The sequence below is a fragment of the Eurypyga helias genome, unplaced genomic scaffold (genome assembly GCF_000690775.1).
Source record: "Eurypyga helias isolate BGI_N326 unplaced genomic scaffold, ASM69077v1 scaffold772, whole genome shotgun sequence".
NCBI lineage: Eukaryota > Metazoa > Chordata > Aves > Eurypygiformes > Eurypygidae > Eurypyga > Eurypyga helias.
In genome coordinates this window covers 43,501-63,197 of record NW_010233853.1, presented here as the reverse complement: position 1 = coordinate 63,197, position 19,697 = coordinate 43,501, and the positions used below count along the sequence as shown (strand labels likewise).

Below are 19,697 nucleotides of genomic sequence, written 5' to 3'. Positions count from 1 at the left end.
TCCTAGTTGCGTTCCTCAAAGGCAAAGATAAACTAGACCCCTCTCTCAAGGTGTCCATGGCTGGTAGCAGTTTGCTTGAAACCCCTTATTTTCTGGGGCAGAAGTCAGATGTCTTGTGATTAACTCTCCCTTTCTCAGTAGAATCCTTTCCTTCTTTGCTGTAAGTGCGTCAGAGTCTGTCACTATCTCCTGGGTGTTTGTTTCTTTTTCAGATTTGGATGTCATCCCCAAACACAGTGACAACTGTCTTTACATTAAAAACACCTCTTCCCCTGTGTCCTCTCTCCCCAGAGCCAGGAGATTGGCAGCAGCCAGGAAATTTAAAAAAAAAAATTCTGGCTTGTTTTTAGCCAAGCTTTATAAGGACAGGGCTCATCTGATCATGCATTCGTGCTAAACATACAGCAGCTGGTTTGAATTTGTTGCATGGCAAGAGTATGTGAAGTCCCTGTGAGTTTCAGGAAAACTGATATTCAGGTAGAAGAGGCTCTACTGAAGCCCCTACTGGGACTGAAGACAGCTCAGCCCTGTTTAAAGCTTCAGAGGATTCATGAAAAAGAGCTACCTCAAAGCACATTATTAATGAGGGTTTGCTGTTGTGCCACTTGCAGCTCATGGTGAGTATGTCCTAGTGCCACCACGGACCACGACCCCACTGCCCACCGTGGGTTGGTACTCTTCGCTGGGAGTGGTGGCACATCCCTCTGCAGGTATTCCATCACTGCTGCCTCACAGCCACCCTCTGAAATCCTGCCACTGCCCAGGGGAGAGTTTCGACTGGCAAAGTGCCACCCACCCCCGGGATTTCATGTGGGCATGTGGAAAAGAGTTGTGCCTCAGCCTGTGTTTGTGCCTTGTCTGGGGAACCAGCCAAGCAGCCAAGGTGGTGTCATGGATGAAGTGTTGCTCTTCACTCGTGAGAGAGAAACAGCAATGTGTTTATTGAAACCCTCCCGTTCAGTCATGAGGTTTAGAGAAGACCCTCTTGCTTTCTAAACTCCTGCTCAGAGGAGTCTAGTTGCATCTGGATCCATTCCTAGACCCAGACTTAGTCAACAGTTTATGGCTAAAAGAGTATGTGTACACAGTTAAAGATATAACCTTAACGAAGCTTACAAAGTTTAGTAAGCTACTAGTCACTTACTGAGGATGTGTTGTAGCAAGGAATTCCTCAGTATCAAGGAGTACGAGATCTCTGTGGCAGGTGTAACCTACTCAAGGGGTGATCCTGTTGTGCAGACTGAGAGAGCTCAAAGGGCTCCTGGGCTGTTCACTGTTTATGGGATGAGATGATTGACTCAGAGTCATATCTGCATTCTGACTACACATGTCTGTTTCTTCCAAATTTGGCTTGAGATGTCATTGACCAGCACTGTGGTTAGGTGCGCGCATTGCTCAAATTAGCTGTTGGCTATTGTGTTGTTCATAAAATCAGAGGCTGGTTGGGGTTGGAAGGGACCTTAAAGATCATCTAGTTCCAACGCCCCTGCCATGGGCAGGGACACCTTCCACTAGACCAGGTTGCTCAGAGCCTCACCCAGGCTTGTTGTCTGTCTCCCTCAAATCCACTTTGAGCCAGATGCAGCCATCATGACCAGACACATCCATTATGATCACCGCTGGTGCTTATCTTTTGAACAGGATTATGGGAAATAAAGATCAGCTTTGGTGGGGAGCAGGGAAGCATACTATCACAAGTGTGTGCTTAGCAGCAGGGATCAAAGAAGGTGCAAACCTCCTCCCAAGCACCAGGGTGCTCCTCAACCTGCTCCTTGCAAGTCCAAAGGTACTACAGAACCAAATGCACCAACATGAGCACCTTGACATCAATCTCTCCTTTTCCAGTCAGTCTTTTGTATCTCATTCCTAGATTACTGGGCAAAATCAATTTCTTTTGCAAGGAGATGAAGGGATATTCATGCCAGCCCCAACTACAGCTGTCAATAAGACGGGAGTGAGCTCTACCGCTTCAAACACTGGTGAGTCCAAGGCAAGGCTGTGTGTTAAAACAGGACTCAGGCAATGCTTCAGTACTGGTGTGCCATCACTGATGTGACCGAGGGCACATCAAATTCCCCTTGCCATGGGAAATGAAGACATGAAAAACATATTCAGCCCTCATCTTCAAAGACCTGCTGGCCAAAATGAGTCTGTAGCAGTTTTGTTCAGATGACTGGGTTAGATTTATAGGAGTCTGACATATGGATTTCATATTCTATGGCTTTCAGTTGCCTTTAACATTGTGGATCTGCATGGATTTCAGGGATACTCACACAAGGGATTAGTGCAAAATTGGTTCACCCCAAGTCACATTGTCCTTACCCACATCGACTAAGTGTATTAAAAACTTAAAGCTCAGTCAGTAGTAAAGTTGTTTTGCAGGACTGTGCCTGCAGCTATCGATGTGTGACAATTCCCATCTTTTTAATAGGGGATCAGGATCCAGACCAGCCTCAGATAGGGCACAGAATGATTAATTGACACACCTTGTGTTTTTTAAAACCTCATGGCAAAGTGTAGACTGGAGCCCCAGGGAATGAGGGTTAAGGTATGCTGTGAAGGCAGTTAATGCACACACAAACCATCCATCCCATCCTTTTACAACACTCCCAGAATCCTTCTCGAGTTCAAGTGACCTTAAATGACTTTGCTAAACTGAGGTACCAACCATGATGCTATGCTTGTGTCCCTGCCCCCTCAACATATCCGCTTCAGACACCCTGAAGTTTCCTTTCGCTTCATTTTTAGGTGATTTGCCTTACTCTCAGACCTAGGACTGTACTGAAAAAAGAGACTTCAGATTGACATTCCCCTGGTATTAGGGATGTGAGAGTCATGCAGGAGAGCAATGAAGACATCTAGGAGAGAATATGCCACCGTGTCAAAGGCAGTTGTTCCAAGTCATCCATTGCCTAATATGGAAAAATAGAGCTATTTTAAGAAGAAGAAAAAAAGTGCACATGATAGGTTTTAGATGAGAAATAATTCGGGAGTGATATTGAAAATGATATCACTCCTGCTGCACTTCAGTCCTGCCGAGCACATTCTATAATTAATAACTACTTCTGATGAAGTGACTGTCTTTTGAATGTGGAGTGTTAAACATTTAAATCCCTATCTGTAAATATAAGACTGTAGCAGATATCTCCATAAGCCTTGCAGCTACATGCTAATGTATATTTATACTCTAGATAGGTATTTTTAGCAAGAACTACAAGTTCTTTCTGTATTTGATTACAACAGAGCTCTGTTTTGCATTAAATGTCTGGACTGCAAAAATAACCCCTTAGTTTTTCTTCTCTTGGAGTTTTCCTATGGTTTTTGCCCTAGTCTCCTCTCTTTTTCTTTCATGCCCACCTGGATTAATGCACCTTCCAAGAGGACTGTATGGTTTTTTTCCCCCCTCTGCCTCCCAGAGAAGACAAAATAACTAAAATTAAAAGAAACCAAGCAGCAAAACAGCTGCTGGTGTTTCCCACCTTGCAACTTGAGCCAGCCTGCAATTGGGGCATGCCAGAATATCTACCACCACTCATGGCTACACATGCTGTGACCAGGGTCCTGCTGTGGAGGGCAACTGCAGACGATCCCTGCTGGAAAACCTGGTCCTCTAAGTATTAATTATGCTGTAGCTTTGCTCTCCCACAGCACCAGCAATGCCTTTGTGGGAATCTTTCCCAAGTCAAACCAGCATGATTGAACCTGAGACCTGATCCAGCCTAAGCCAAGGCTTGTTGTGCACTGTGCTTCCAGAGGAGGAACTATCCTTTGAAATATCCACTCCACCTTCAAGACTCATGGAGCCCACGAGGAGAGACCATGCAAAGCAGACATATCGCCCTGATGGTTGGCTGGAGGTGAGACAGTTTGAATATCCTCACCAATATGGGTCTGCAAACACCGCTCTGAAACTTTAGTCTCTGTTGTGCTTTACTCTTTAATTTCTAGATGGATGAAAGCATCTGCAGATTGACAGCCGAAGGGACATGCAGGTCAGGGCTGCACATCTGGAAGGGATGTACACCTGTAGGGCTGCCCCACATTTGCAGAAGGGCTGCAAAGTGATGGAAAAGGCAACTTGTTGGCCAGATAAACCATAAGGCACCGAGGAGTGCCTTCAAGTCTAGAGATAAAGTCCCTGGACATGCACAGAACGACTTCTGGGAAGAACAAGTCCTGAGAGGGGCAGGTAAAATCCTTCAACACAGCAACAAGCAGCCCTGGATGTCACTTGCTGCGAAGCTGCATCTTGCAGGGCCGAGAGGCTATAAGCCTTTTTATTGGAGACACATCTTTCTCTGTTCTATTTTATTCAGCCTATATTTAAACTTCTCCCTCTGTATGTCCACTTGACCCAGTGACGCAAAAGTCTGCCAACTCCTTTGAATCCCCTGGCAGTGTCCTGTGTTTGCTGGGGCAGTGGTGCTTGCTGAGTTTTAACTCCTAGGGACCAAAAGGCAAAAATAAATATTATTCAAAGCAGCAGCAAATCAAACTTCGCAAAGGCTCCCAGTGATGACTATTCAGCCTGCGGCTTACGGCTAATACTGTGTGAACAGGTGAATATTAATGCAAAAGGACATCTTGTACCCCTGATACTCTGTGTGAAAGGCTTTTCACCTCACCTAATCTAGGAATATATTACAAGTGCTTTGAAGCTAAATCCTGCTTTTAACTCTGTTTTGGCTACAGTAGAAGCTCGCTGCTCTGGTGATGGAGCCACGTTAACAAAGAAGTCGCAGGTGACCTGCGGTGTAGTGTGGTGCAGGATGCTCACAGCCACCACTAGTGACACAAGGAGGGCAATGGTCCCCTTCCACAGCATCTTTGCAGCACAGAGTGGACCCCGAATGTTTCCTCATGGCCGCCAGCTTGCCTTGCAGTGCTGAACTCACTCACTTTCTCTTGGCCTGCTGCAAGAGAAGCTGCACTATGTAGTGCACTATGTATGTCCCAAAGGAGCCTCTGGACTGTACTTTACCCTTCTGCCACCCTTCTCCTCCTCCTCTTCCAGCAGGGATAGCCTTAAACCTAGCACTTCAGAGGAATATTTTTGCACTCCTATGCTTGTCTCTTTCTGTAGTTTTTCCCTTCCGTGGCACAGGGCAGTTTGAGAGCTGCATGACCAGCAGCTCCATAACCAGCCTTGCAGCCTGTGGTGCCCCACAATCCCTCCCAGAGCGAAGGCTGAGTGCACAAGAAAGATGCTGCAGGCTGAAAAACTGGAGAATCCAACTTTATTTCCTAGATCCTCACCCAGAGGAGAACCCTCACCCTCCCAGTCCCTCTGTATCCTGACTCTGCCCCATCTGCATGTGCAATAGATGGAGGAAAGTTCAGCCCATGGGCTGAGCGGCACAGGACCCTTCAGCCAGCATGGAAAGGCCACCAGGGATGGTGACTTACTCCAGAGCTTGAACCCAGGATGAAAAAGGCTATCTTGATCTAAGGATAGCAGTGATGGTGGTTTACTTCTGGCCTGACACATCTGACTGTTTTTGGAGCAGGGAAACAGAGAACAGATGAGTAGGAAGCAGAAGATGGTGCTTTATGTCTGCAAGGGTGGGTGGAATATCAGTATTTGAGTAACTCCCAATAATTATCCTCTCAATTACCTTTCCCTTCCCCCCGCAGACCTCAGTATTAAAAGGGTATCTAAGGGAAGCTGTGGCTGTTTTGTGAGGTACAAACCATTTCAATTCTGGAAAAAAAGGGGCTCATCGACCTCCTGAGCCCCAGGCTTCCATGGGGCCCTCTGCCAAGGAATGCAATGCCTTGTCAAAGTTTTCTTGCAAATGGTACTGAGACACACCTCTAGAAACAATTACTTCTGTGCAGTGAAGAAAAACACTCCTCCTGCTTATTCCTTTGGTTTCCTGGCTGGTTTCTTATGGAAACAAAGTGGAAAATATAGAAAAAAATGGAGAACAAAATGGAGAAAAAATAGACTTTGCCAAAGAAGAGATTGCAAAGATGGCATGAACACACAAGGATTGTGCATGGTATCAATGCTCTACTCTGCCCTTGCACTTGCAGATTGCCTCCTGCTCATCTGGACGAGCCCTGGAAATAGGAACAGGGCAAACAGCAAGTTCCCTGTCTGCTCCCACCAGAGAGGGCTGTGAGCTGGGGACGCCTATTTGTATCAGTTTCCACTCCATCTGGTTTTACAGCAGACAGGGCATCAAAATCAAGGTTACAGCTGCTCCAGGGGTGAACAGAGCAAATCCCCAGCTGGGACCCAGCAGCGCTGTTAATCGGCGTGAGTAAAGCTGTTGGCTTTTCCCAGAGTTGAGGGTCTGGGATAATCATTGCTTTTCCTTTTCTGCAGTCCCTGCTCTGAAGGGATGGGGGAGGGCAGAGAAACAGAAGGTGCTTGAAATGGTCTGTAAAACATCTGTGAAGGGAAAACCAGGACCTCTGATTGCAGCCCGAGCTCAGGCAAAGGGCTGTTGAGGGTTTTGGCTATCCAAACTCCCAAATTTCTAAGTCTAACTTGCCCCAGTCTGTTAGACCAGGGTGCGTTTTGAGCTTTCCAGAAACACATCCCATCTCAACAGATGAAGGCTGAGCCCTTCTGAACTAATTCCATAGCGTATTTTAGACAGAATTAAGTACCAGCTCTCTGCAATTGCAAGCCACACTGCTGAGTAGGTAGTAAGTGGGGACCAACACCCATCTGCTGCTCTGACTCATGAGTTGGCACCAAAAGTGGAAAGAAAATAAGCCAAGCTCCAGGTAGGGGGTTGCAGGAGGGTTTCTGGAGATTGTGCACAGAGATTTAATAGAGGTACACAGGCACAGGTTGTGTGGGAGCTTGGGGAGACCTGGGAATAAAGCACTGTCCGTGTCCAGTGTGTGTACAGCCCCTGGTCTTGCTGAGGATGACCCGAGAACACCAGCCTCGATGGCACTGACCAGTACCTCCTGCTGCGCAGAACTGCGGTGCTTAGTCCAGTACTGCTCCCCACAGAGGAAAGCTGTAGGGGGAGATGTGGGTTCTGAGGACCAGAAGCAGCTGAAGGTGAGAAACATATTCTTAGCAGCTGGAAACTGGAATTTTAAGGGTTTTAGGTCCAGCTGCTCAAACTCTTGTCTTGAATCCACTTGAATTCACAGCACTGAAGATAGGTGAAGCCACACATCAGTGAAGAATGTTATTCCCAAGGCATCTAACAGTTCACAAGGCAGCGTAGCGGAGAGAGGAGTGGGGGTGTTTTGGCTGGAGCACGGCCGCTTGCGACATTACAGAGCATACTGGAGGAGCGTGCCAACAACCATGGTCATCAGACCCAGCGCTGCAGAACTGCTTCTCACCCCATTGGTGCTCCTGGTGTCATCGGTGCAGAGGTCAGTGTAACAGCATGACTTGGGTCTGGTCGCCCCTATCCCGTTATAGGAGAGGCATTCCTCCTCACAGTTTCTGGTCACGGTAATGTTGCCGAAAAAGGGGTAACCTGAAACAGGCAGATTGGAGAGGGGGAGAAAGATAAGAGAGAGAAGGAAATGGTGAAGGAAGGTGCAGAAAGCTGGCATTGAGAAACACAGTGCACTGGAGGGGAAGTAAATGTATTTACAGGTAAATAAAGGCAAATACAGTGGTGAACATCTCTAATCCATGGGTGTCTGTAATCTAGACCGCTCTTTGTAGGAACAAGTCTGCCAGTTTGCCCTGCTGATTCCCTGTCTCCCTCCCAATCCTTCCAAATTTATTTTTGTGTAGACAAAGGACACAAGTCCCTGTCTGTTTTGCTTAGGTGAGTTGCTCCTGAAATGGCTCTGCACAGAAGGTGTCAGTGCCAACGAGCACTAATGTAGTGCTGGTGAGACGGTGTTATGTAAAATCATCTACAAACAAAGAGAGAGCCTCTGGGTTTCTGCGGTATGTTTGTACATATTTATAGGTTCAGGGTCTGTAAGGGTGTAGGGGTAGAAAAGGCAGAACAGAGTGAGCAGTCCTGTCTAGTTCATTATGAGGCTCTGAATCTGACGGATTTCTCTCTTTCCCACTCTAAAGTTGCATAACTCCACCTGGATTCTTACGGAGAAGTTAAATAATCCAAGCTGGGACTTGGGGAAAGGGAGAAGGAAGCATGACCAGCAGGTTGAGGGAGGTAATTTCATCCCTTTACTCCGCTCTGGTGAGACCCCACCAGGAACACTGCATCCAGCTCTGGAGTCCTCGGCAGAAGAAAGGCATGGACCTGTTGGAATAGTTCCAGAGGAGGCCACAAATTTCGGCAGCGGGCTGGAGCACCTCTCCTAGGAGTACAGGCTGAGGGAGTTGGAGTTGTTTAACCTTGAGAAGAGAAGGCTCTGGGGACACCTTATAGCACCTTCCAGTATTTAAAAGGGGCCTACAGGAAAGATTAGGAGGGACCCTTTATCACCTATTGTAGTGATAGGACAAGGAGTAACTTTTAAATTAAAAGAGGGTAGATTTAGATTAGATAGTAGGAAGAAATTCTTTAATGTGAGGTTGGTGAGACACTGGAACAGGTCACCCAGAGAAGCTGTGGATGCCCCATCCCTGGGAGTGTTCAAGGCCAGGCTGGATGAGGCTTGGAGCAACCTGGTCTAGTGGAAGGGGTTGGAACTAGATGATCTTTAAGGTCCCTACCAACCCAAACCATTCTGTGACTCCATGATCTGTCCCACAAGCACTCACAGCAAGCAATAAAACTTACCCGAGTCCACCGAGTGCAGCGTTGTTGTGCACACTTTGGCTTTCGGGGGGCACAGGGTGGCTGTTCTGCATTCAGCGATGTCTGTTGGTTCCTTGCACGTGTAACATCGTAAGGACTGGGCTGCAGAGGAGAACAGAATGGGTCTGAGGTGGTCACAGCAGCGAAGACAGACAGCAAGTCTGCAGATTCTCTGCTCTGTGGTGGGGACTATGGGATGGTCAGTGCTTCATCCTCCTAAGAGACTAAGAACATCTGGAGGCAATGGCAAAGCTTGGATATGTCAGGGGAGTAAAACCAAACCCAAGAACCAAAGGACAAGGATGGTGTTGCAGGAGTTGAGTGTGATTACTACCTTGGGGCCTCAGCAGCCCAAAAAGAGCAGAGATCTAGAGGGATCTGTTGCTTGAGCAGCTTTGATAGGATCGTTGCATCCTCAGTAAGAAATGCTGTAACACAGAACAAAACCAACTCCTGCTGTTGAGACCTTCACCAGCACTGAAGGACTGGCAGTTCCCCCATCCCTTCTTTGTGCTTGTTTAGTGTGAATTCTGCAGAAGTTAGTAACTGAGAGCAGAGTTTAAATTTCAGAGGTGTATCAGAGATCCTAAGGGCTGACTGTGACCTAAATCCCGCTTTTCATCAGGGGCTACTGCTGCTTTTTAAAAGAGATAATGCTATGAAGCTCTTGCCGACTGCCTGCCTACAGGACACCTTCACATATGCAAGCACTGGTCACAGCACTTGCTCAGAAATGTCGGTATGAGACTTTTCCATTTGCAGCCAGCAGATATCAAGCATGCATATTTTTCGGAGTCGTGCTGGTGTGGCTTGATGACAGAAACGAGATTGGTATTTTCTATTCTGCGTGCCTTCTGCCAAGGCGGCAGCTGAATAGCCACCCAAATGCGTCTGCTGCCATCTATTGGTAAAATTGCAAAGCGACGTGTTTTCTCCTAGTTGTGCCACATCGTGTGTTAGAAACGTCTGGGACTTTGTAATAAGGACAAACATTTTTGAAGGCGTTTGTTTGAATACCTGACTTTAGAAAGAATTTTCAGGGCATCTACCTCTCTTAGCACCTCCTTTGGAAAATTCAGCTGTACAATGGAGCCTACACGAAAACTTTCACAGAATCACAGAATCACTAAGGTTGGAAAAGACGTCTAAGATCATCTAGTCCAACCATCAACCCAACACTGCCATACCCACTAGACCATGTCCTCAAGCACCATGTCAATGCCACGTTTCTTTGTCGTCTTTGCAGATGTAGGAAGGACTTTTTATTGTGAGCAGTGGTGGTGGTCTTGTGGCGGTGGAGCCATCCCTGACCTGAGCACCTCAGTAGATCTCTTCCAAATGACCCATGAGAGGCTGTTTAATATTTTAACATGTTGTGCCCACTGAGAGAGAAAACACAACATTGTCAACCTGACAAGCATATGGGTGTTTGTGAGTGTGTAGGACTGGCTAATATATGGGTGGAGCAGTGATAGCACAAAGCCTCTGAGAAACTGGTCTGCAACCTCTGGGTTGAGCTGGTTTCCAAACTTCATTTTCATGGGTGAGAAAGGCAGTGCCATGAGCTATGGGACAGTTACTTCCAGTTAAGGGCAGATTTAAGGAAGAACATCCTCATCCCCCTTATCTTTCACTGACTCTGGGGCATTCAGAGGACACTGGTTTTGTAGGAAGGTTGCAATGTCAGAGGAAAGCCCAAAACCATAAGGACCAGAACAGAAAAGAAGAAGTGAACATGGAGGACAGTGCTGTATCCTGATCTGAGACCAGTATTTCACCGTTCATGACTGTCCAACAGTGCCTTCTACCACCTGATATCAAAATTCTAGAAGATGACTGGTCACAGACATCTCTTCATCTCTTGTAGCTCTTCAGCTACAAGAGCTGTTCTTAGACCAGCTGTGTCCCACTGGATCATCCCAGAAAAGCCATTTCTGACTCCATGTCAACTCTAAAGCAGAGTGTGGTGATGCCTCTCTGTTTCCATAACTGAAAACTTTCCATAGATGGAAACTTGCTCTATTAGTTCCTCAGCAACCTCATTAAATCCAGGACCAGATTAAACCCAGAAGGAGGGAGAGAAAGGCATAATATGTCACCTGCAAAATATCTTGAAAGAAAGAAAAAAGAAAGCCCCAGCAGGTACATAAATGCAAAAATTTCAGTAGCTGTATAGAGGTAACTGAACCTGTCCTAGGTCAGCTCTGTGGTGGGTTTGACCCAGACCATGTCCTTCATCCAGCAGTGGATGGAATGAGTAATGAGGGTAGAGGGATTAAAAAAAACAGTGCAGCCTGAAGAAGAGACCCAAACCACTTCCATGCGTAAAGAATTGCAAGGTGTTTGCCTTTCAGCCTTCTTCCACTTTCAATGCTTTGAATGATCTCCATGCAGCCATGTCTTCAGATAGAGACGTTCAACCCCTGCCCAGGCTGCCTTGCTGCCTTTCCCCTGAGATCTTTTGGAGTCTCATGAAAGCAGCCTGAGGATCTCGTGGCCTATGTAGGTTAAAAACCGACTGGGTTGGTGTCACTGCAAGGATGTTTCTAAGTCAAAGGATGTATTTGCAGTGGGTCACAAATAGATGGAGTAAGAACACAGCGATGAGCAGACTCTGCCGCCAGCTTGCCCAAGACCCAGAACCTTCAGAGACCAAACCTCACCTTTCTACACTATGAGGGTGGGGAGGCAGTGGAACAGGTTGCCCAGAGAAGCTGTGGATGCCCCATCCCTGGGAGGGTTCAAGGCCAGGCTGGATGAGGCTTGGAGAAGCCTGTTCCAGTGGAAGGTGCCCCTGCCCATGGCAGGGGGGTTGGAACTAGGTGATCTTCCAACCCAAACCATTCTTTGATGATTCTGGGATTTTAAACAGTCTCAGGTAATTGCCTATCTCTACCTATATCCTAATCTCTAGAAATCAGCAAAGACCCTGGAGCTGGTGGTTCAACAAACCTTTCCAAAATCTTTGCAGTATCCTCACCCATATAGAATCACAGAATCGCAGAACGGTTTGGGCTGGAAGATCATCTAATTCCAACGCCCCTGCCCTGGGCAAGGACACCCTCCACTAGACCAGGTTGCTCAAATATCCATACTGAAGTCTCACCCTCTGTTTTTCAGAGCATCCAGCAACCAGCCAAGAGGTTTTAGGGATGGCCGAAGCTAAGGATGAACATACCCCATCCCATCCCTGAGGGGTCAAGTTGGCACCTTAAGGGTTTGTATTTCCCTGTGCCATGTGGCTGTCATTCATTCCTTAGTTGTTATAAAGCAGCCTGTCTGTCCCCTCCAGCCCAGGGTATGAGGTGAGCAGGGCTGGGTGACAGGCAACCACCTATGCGTCCCAATGATGTGCATTGCTCTCCATCTCTCCCCACCAGGAATGCATATCACCTTTCCCCATTCACCCTCTCCATTTATCTTCTTAAATACTTAAAGGCATTATTTCCCCTACCTGGGGTTTACCAGGTCTTTCTGCATTGATGCTTTTCCCATCCCCTGCCAGGCATTTCCCAGGGGGCAACCTGCAGTGTCGGGAATGCAGTGGTCTTACCCAATTCCACGCAAGCCAGGCCAAGCAGCAGCCCAACCAGAACTGTCTTCATGCTGAGTGCAGATCCGTGCAGCCGGGGCAGTAAATGAGAGCTGTTCCCAGGGAGCTTTATATGTTTTTCCACCTGCCACCTCCTGCTGATCCTGTGGGCGGATTTCCTCGGGCTGTTCAGCGGAGAGCTCAGCTCCAGTCTGGATTGGGATTTGTAGAGGAACAAGTTCCCCGAGGAGATGATGTCACCGCAGTGATCAGACTCCTGCTATAGGTCAGCTCTTCAGGTTTATGTCCTGGGGCTCGTTCCATGGAAAAGGAAAAACACAGGTTGCACTGCAAGGGGTGGCCTCATGTCACTGTTTGGATGGGGAATGTGACAAGTTATGATTGTTCCTTCAAGTCTGGCTCTGCCAGCCAAGAACTGGGTTGTGTCACGCGTGTGGCATTGGGCAACAACAGTCAAGATACAAGCAGCAGCAGGCTGGGCTCCCACGCGTGTTAACTCAGCCTCACCAAAACCTATGCCATGTTTTCATGCCTACAGGTCTCTGGGCTGGCAGGTGGGAAGCTGGTGTGGCTGAGTTTGCCCAAAGCATGTCTGTTTTCCCAAATCCAGTGCAAAAGCAAGCCCGGGTTCTGGCTCCCAGGGGCTTAGTTCTTAACTGTACCCTGGTGCTGAGGTGCTGGGCATGAGAGTCACTGAAAGGCCAGTGGAGGTGAGCAAGGGAGATGGTGCCTTCAAGTCTGGGATTTGGATGGGTCATTATTTTTCAGGTCCTGGGTTATGTGCCTTCTTTTGCAAAATTGTCAACTATTTCTGAGATTTTATTCTGAAGATTGGAAATAAACCCAACATGGAGAAATGAATAAATTTTTCCACTGCAGTACCATTCTGGTAGAAAATTTCTCTTTAAGAATTGCAAGGCAACCCTTTCAAACATACTTTTTTTTTTTTTTTGAAGTCTTATGCAATATTTGTGGAAACAGCTTAAAAAGCTTGCAGTTAGGGAGAAATGCTTTGCTCCTCCCTTTTGACGGAGCCAGTGGTATTTTATATTTCATAGGAAAAGATGATACACTACTACTTGGTTTTTGTTGGGTTCCAGAGTTGAAAAAACCCCAGCATTATGTAGTTTCCTATAAAACAGATGAATAAGCCAAAGAAGAAAAGTTTGTGAATCACTCCGAGACTTCAGGGATGGAGACAAGGTGAGTGCACAAGCTGATTTAACATCTGGGGGTTTGCTTGTCACAGGCTCATTTTGGCGATGCATGTGGGCATTGCTAGCATTCCCAACAGCCTATCCTTTTTCCCAGTTTGAGAATGGGGCTATTTTGGGAAAGTACTGCTCCCTAAAGGGTTCTCAGTAATTTGAGAAGCATTGCTAATAAAAATTTCCACAGTCACAGGTGACACAAAGCTGATTGAGCTGGAGCAGCAGGATCAGTATTGTGCCGTGGGAAAGGGAGGGAAAGACGTGCACCTTAATGCTTGCTTGGCTCTGAGAGTGAAAACCATAATTTATCTTTATTTTATCTTGCTGTGCTGTCAGAGACCAGGCACATAAAGAAAAACATCGCAAATATACCTCTCTGGGTATATAGGAAAAATTCTGCTCTGTGAAAGCCACCAGACCTGATTACATCCAGATCCATTGTTGTAACTGGGCAGTTGCACATTTGAGCAATATATTAATTAACACCCATGAAACTGGAAGAGATCCAGTGCTTTAAGCATCCAAGGTGGTTATGCCTCAATAGGTGAGCACAGCGAGGTTGGCGCTCCGGCGTTCACAACACTAAAATGGTGCTTGGCAGATTGCGTGTAGATTGCTGAAATAGAGATGTCCACACGGGCGTGTTGTAATGGTCTGCCTGTACTTGAAAGGCATTGCATACCGGGAAATCCTTGGAATAAATCAGTGTGGTTGAAGGAATAGTAATATAAATAAGAAACTAAATAAGTCTGCCCAGCTTGGTGGAGGCTGTCCATCACTGTGGTGTCTGGACATGGGATGCATCAGCATGGTGCGACTGTTTGCCTCTGGGCAGTGCAAAGCCACTTAACTCTGTCTAATGGCTTGAAAAAGGTTGAGATTTGGCTGTAAGGCAGAGCATCGGGAAACCACCAAACCTGGGGTTGTTAAAGCTCCCGCAGACTATCTGAACGTGCTCAAGTGCCAGACTTCAGGGAGAGGGATGTTGGGAGCATGCCAGTAAAATTGTGGAAGAAAGGGAACACCTACAAGTATTAGTTGATCTACAGGTTACTAGGAGCCTCGGGTGAGAAGGAACTCCTAAAGCAAAACCAAACACAAACAAACACTGGTAATGTCAAGTTGTGTGTTGGGGTGTGAGGGAGGCTGTTAGCAGGGTGATTATGGATGTGCTAGCACCCTGGCAGGAAGCCTTGGTGGCTCCTCACCTGGAATTTTGTTGTCCCTGTCAAGAAGAAACTGGGTCCTGATGGAAAAAAACCCCAAACCAAAAAAACCTAACAACCAACATATGGAAACTAATGGGAAAACTGAGAGAACAGGACCCAACCTAAAAGGTGACTCTTTTTTTTTTTTCCCCCCAGAAATACATTGAAAGCATTGAAAACAGAGCTGCAGAAAGAAAAGCTCTGTAAGCTAAAAGATCACACTAGACTAGACCTGAGTTAAGACTAGCATGAGTTAAATGAGACTGGAAATCAGAGGTAAGATCTTAAACACTAGGAAAAATTGGGTTCTTTCTGAAAATAAAAGAAGAGTAGAAATCCCACCTGTTTTAAAATGGAGCTTGATAAATAGGTGAAAGAAGTGGTTTAATGTAGCAGTTAGGACAGCCTTAGACAGCTTGTAGCACTCAGGAGGACCTAAATTCCCATCTGCCTTTGTCAGTGGTAGAATAAACCCTGAGCAAGGTTTTGAGCACTGACTGACAGAAGCCATAAGGGACTTCCACTGAAGTGTCGTTTCAGGTCTGAAGATCTGAGAATATAAATGAGGTGTAGTGTGTAGGAAAAAAGACTTGTATGCCAAAAGCCTCTCTGAATTTTCAGTGGTATCTGTCCAAAACAACTACCAGTCTCTCCCTGTGTGAGACTGTCCTTATTTATGAGGTAATCTAGGTAGATATAATCTCTCTGTGCTTATCACACATGCAATGAACGACAGATGATATAAATTCAGTGTTCACAGGCAAGAAGGTGATGTGCTCTATAACTATCTGATCTTACTTCTGCTGCAGTTAATTCTTGTTTGATTGAAAAAGAAACCAAAGTTTTAGAGATGTCCTGTGACAGGGAGTGTACACCAAGGTTTCATAAGCTGTTCCAGTGGTTGGTTATCAGCCATGCATAAACTTACCCCTGTGTAAAATATTTCTACTTGATTTATGCATCATCTAGAGACAGTGGCTCTTGTTATTCCACTTTTAGTGAAGTTAATTGCTCAGTCGCAATTTCACTCTCCCCCATGGAGTTGCATTTTGTCTAGTATATCGCTTTGATAGACTTTAGTGGGCTCTTTGACTCCTTCTCTGGAAGTTCTGTTCTCCAGGGCTTTGATCCTTCCAGCGGTCCTCCTCCAAACCATCTCTGATTTAGCACCTTCTCATCGCCCAATCCAGAACTAGATGTTGCTTTGCAGCAACAGCCACTCTGGTCTCAGATTTAGGCAGAACAGATCCTTCTGTCATGAGATGAGCATTAAAAAAATGTATTTGACACTGTGGCCATGACACGGTAGCCATGTCATCAGTCTACCTGATGTCAATGTCTTTTCTGGGAGCTGCTTCACAGGACAGAGTCTGCTATCAGGTTTCCAGATATCATGACGATAAAGGAAAATAGAGAGATAACAGTGTATGGAGCCAACTTGAGTTCAGCTTCTGTGATTCAGGGAGGGCAGATTTTTGTTGGGGACCATTTGGGCGACTGTCTCTGTGGGCTCTACCATCTTCATCTGTGACTCAGTAGTGGGAAACCATGCTGTCCGTGACCATGGCTGCAGTGATGTTTGATGATGTGTTCAGCTAATCAAAGCTTCCACCTCTCACAGGTGTACACTAATGACAAGACTTGTTTGGGTGGAGTTTCTCTCCACCCTCCTGATGAAACTCTGCCACTGGGCAGAAAGGAATGCAGGTTTCATTAGGTTGGAGAAGGGTGAAAGTTTGAGCATGACTCAGTGAGCACCCTTCCCCTAGGAGCTCTTTAGGTCTTTCTTCCAGGGGTTGTTTGATACAATAACCACATATCTTCACATAGGGGAGTATCAAAGAGAAATCCAGAGTCCCAGGGTTGACTCAGTTAATCTGTAAAGAGCTCCTACCCCTTTCTTCCCATGTCTATGCTTAATTTTGGGGATTTGCACACCCTATCTGAAGACAGGAAATGGAAACTGATCTTCTCCAAGCAAATAAGAAAATTGTATTCACATGTCCGAGTTTCTGGCTTAAGCATGCTAACCTCTAGCCTAAAGAGCAGGTGCACTTCTGCAGATGGGAGGAAATCCTCCATACCTGCTGTATTTTTAGGAAAAGAAGTGAACTCTGTTTATCTGAGAATAAAAAGGGAAGTCCAGGGACATGGACTCCACATCTGCACGTTCCTCTTCTAACTGCAGGGTTGAGGACAATCCCTTCAGGCATCACCTTGCCCAGCTGCATTTGTCATCCCTGGGAAGTAGATCCTCAAGCATTTGTGAAAGGCATGCAAAATGTCCAGCAGGGACATGGACTCCACATCTGCACATTCCTCTTCTAACTGCAGGGCTGAGGACAATCGCTTCAGGCATCACCTCGCCCAGCTGCATTTGGTCAGCCCTGGGAAGTAGATCCTCAAACATTTGTGAAAGACATGCAAAATGTCCAACACATGATCCTGCACTGCACCCCAGAGGGATGGATATCCACATGCCAGACATTTCATAGAATCATAGAATCATTTGGGTTGGAAGGGACCTTAAAGACCATCCAGTTCCAACCCCCCTGCCATGGACAGGGGCACCTTCCACTAGACCAGGTTGCTCAAAGCCTCATCCAGCCTGGCCTTGAAGACATCCAGGGATGGGGCATCCACAGCTTCTCTGGGCAACCTGTTCCAGTGCCTCACCACCCTTTCTGTGACGCAAAGGGGTCCTTTAACCTGTTTCCGTCCTACCATGGACTTGAGGACTCTGTAGGATGTGTGGCATTTGGGATGGTCCCTGGTCTTGTTATGGCCTGAACCCACTGGATCTGTCCCACTCAATACGGAGGCACACTCTGAATCATAGCATGGGTCAAGGATGTTTCCAATGAGGACATTCTGGTTGGAGGGATAAGAAAGTTCATTTATGCAGTCATGAGCTGTGACAGTTGTCATCAGGATCAGAGAATGGATCCTGAACCCTGTGAAGGACCAGTGCAGACATAGCCTGGATGTGTCCTCAAATGAAAGCCTCTTGCATTCATTATTATGTTGTGATTCCCCTTTCTGTCCTGGTGACAGCTGCTGCAAACCATACGTGAAAGCCTTTGCATTATGACCCGTAAGTTCATGCTCTGCCATGTGAGAGGATCTTGTGACCACGTGATTTTCCATGTGAGAGTTGGGTGATTTAGAACCAAGGCTGAAGGATTCTGGGACTATTCACGGGGGTGCTGTTGGTTGGGAGCCTCCAGTGTCCACACTTTGATCAGCTGATGGCACTGTCAACCTCTGAGTGACCTTCTGCAGTAGTTCAGGAATGGATAACATATGAAGACTGGCCTGTTGCATGGTACCTTCCTCCCTTAACAGGGGGATTTTCATTCATTATCAACTAGGTTTTGGTTGTGCAGAGGACAAGAGAAAGGAAATAGAGTTCTCCCCATTACTTAAGATATCACTTACCTATGTCAAAACGAGGGACTGTAAATGAGTCTGTGACTGAGCATTGAAGTCATTGATATCACTTTGTCAATCCTTCAATAGCATCATCAGAGCCTTTGATTGGTGAGACTGATAGCTGTATCAGAAAGCCTGGCCCTCACGCTACTGCTTTATATCCCATATTGGCAACAATATCTATCACCAGATACAGATCTGCCTTACCATGAGCTAATCTAAATAGTATGCCTTTCTAAATAATAAGAATAGCTTATGGTGCATGTCGCCATGGATATCCAGCACAATAAAAGGAATAGCATAACAAAGAACCCAGTCCCCATCATTGTGATCTATGTGGCCAAGGCTAAAAGTTGTGGGAGCAGCCATTAATAGAAAATGGGGAAGATAATAACCTTTGAAAATTTGCACAGTCACAAACAGATTGAAGCAGGACACAAAATTCTGAGTGGGAGTCGTCTGACCTAGGTACAACCTTTCTTCTATAACAGAGATGTCTCCTGGGTGAATCAGCATACGCCTTTCTTCTTGCTGTCAGGCAGACACACGCACAGTTCATCAGAACTGCTTGAGACAAATGCCTCATCAAAAAATGAATGGCACTGTGGTTTTCCTGTTTCCTTTCACTGGCTCTGAAAGGTACCTTTCCAAGGTGAGGACTAGGTCACCTGGAGACTCTTCATAGTAAATGTGTGCATTTTGTCAGGTGCATTCCACTCCAGTGTTTGTTGGCTTAGAAGGTACAAGGTCAAATACCCCCACAGACCATAACTATCTCTGATAGGGTGCTGAGTAACCAATGGAAGAGGAAAAGAGATCCCTGTACAATCCCCAGGAATGGATTTTAAAAGGACATGGAGAAAAAGTTCTCAGAAGAGAAGCTCATTCCAGATGTCATTGACATTACATGCAGGATGTTGACAGGATACTGCAATGTCTCAGAAACTTTTGTTGCAGTTTTTTGGAGGCTGCTGCCCTCAAAGTATCTTCAGATTTTAAGAACATATCAACCTCTGAGAACATGGCTAAGTATGAATATTGTTAGCTCACATATGAGGAGTCTAATTTGTGGCACTGCTGGAGTTTTTTTTGTTAATTATTTTTCAGGTAAAGCAGTAATAAGAGCTCATGTCATGGTGATAGAAGAATTCCACTGGCTTTTTTCCATCTACATTTTCAGCAATGCTGTCGGGGTGGACCTGTACTATGTAAATGACTGATGGAAGAAGCTTGCTCTGAGCTCTGGTGGGGAAGCTTCTGAGTAGTCTCAGGCTACAGGTGTGGAAATGGTGCTTCGCTTTCCCAACCACTAGAATGATTTGCCTGTTAGCAAATATATTTCCTTTCATGTGACACTATGTTTGGGACTTCCTGGCTATGTTCCCAGTAAATCATAGAATCGCTTGTGTTGGAAAGAACCTTAAAGATCATATAGTTCCAACCCCCCTGCCGTGGGCAGGGGCACCCTCCACTAGACCAGACTGTTCAAAGCCTCATCCAACCTGTCCCTGGACACTTCCAGGGAGGGGACATCCACAGCCTCTGTGGGCAACCTGTGCCAGTTCCTCATATGTCTTCCTTCTGCCTA

At 46.3% G+C, this 19,697-nt stretch overlaps 1 protein-coding gene across 1 annotated transcript; it reads right to left on the bottom strand.

Moving 5' to 3' along the window:
* Positions 1-7,245: 7,245 nt before the first annotated feature.
* LOC104517234 (secreted Ly-6/uPAR-related protein 1-like) lies at positions 7,246-12,310 on the bottom strand. The gene is made up of 3 exons (XM_010161829.1): positions 12,259-12,310; positions 8,688-8,807; positions 7,246-7,457 (listed from the first exon to the last, which is right to left on the bottom strand). The coding sequence occupies exons 1-3, from the start codon at positions 12,308-12,310 to the stop codon at positions 7,246-7,248; spliced, it is 384 nt and encodes a 127-aa protein (XP_010160131.1).
* Between the last annotated feature and the right edge of the window lie 7,387 nt (positions 12,311-19,697).

Bases quoted from the DNA above. Each gene is read 5' to 3' on its own strand.
- LOC104517234 (XM_010161829.1), bottom strand. From the start codon at position 12,310: ATGAAGACAGTTCTGGTTGGGCTGCTGCTTGGCCTGGCTTGCGTGGAA. The intron at 8,808-12,258 runs GTAAGACCACTG...TCTCCTCTGCAG, and splicing joins CCTGGCTTGCGTGGAATTGG to CCCAGTCCTTACGATGTTAC. The intron at 7,458-8,687 runs GTAAGTTTTATT...TGCCTGTTTCAG, and splicing joins GCTGCACTCGGTGGACTCGG to GTTACCCCTTTTTCGGCAAC.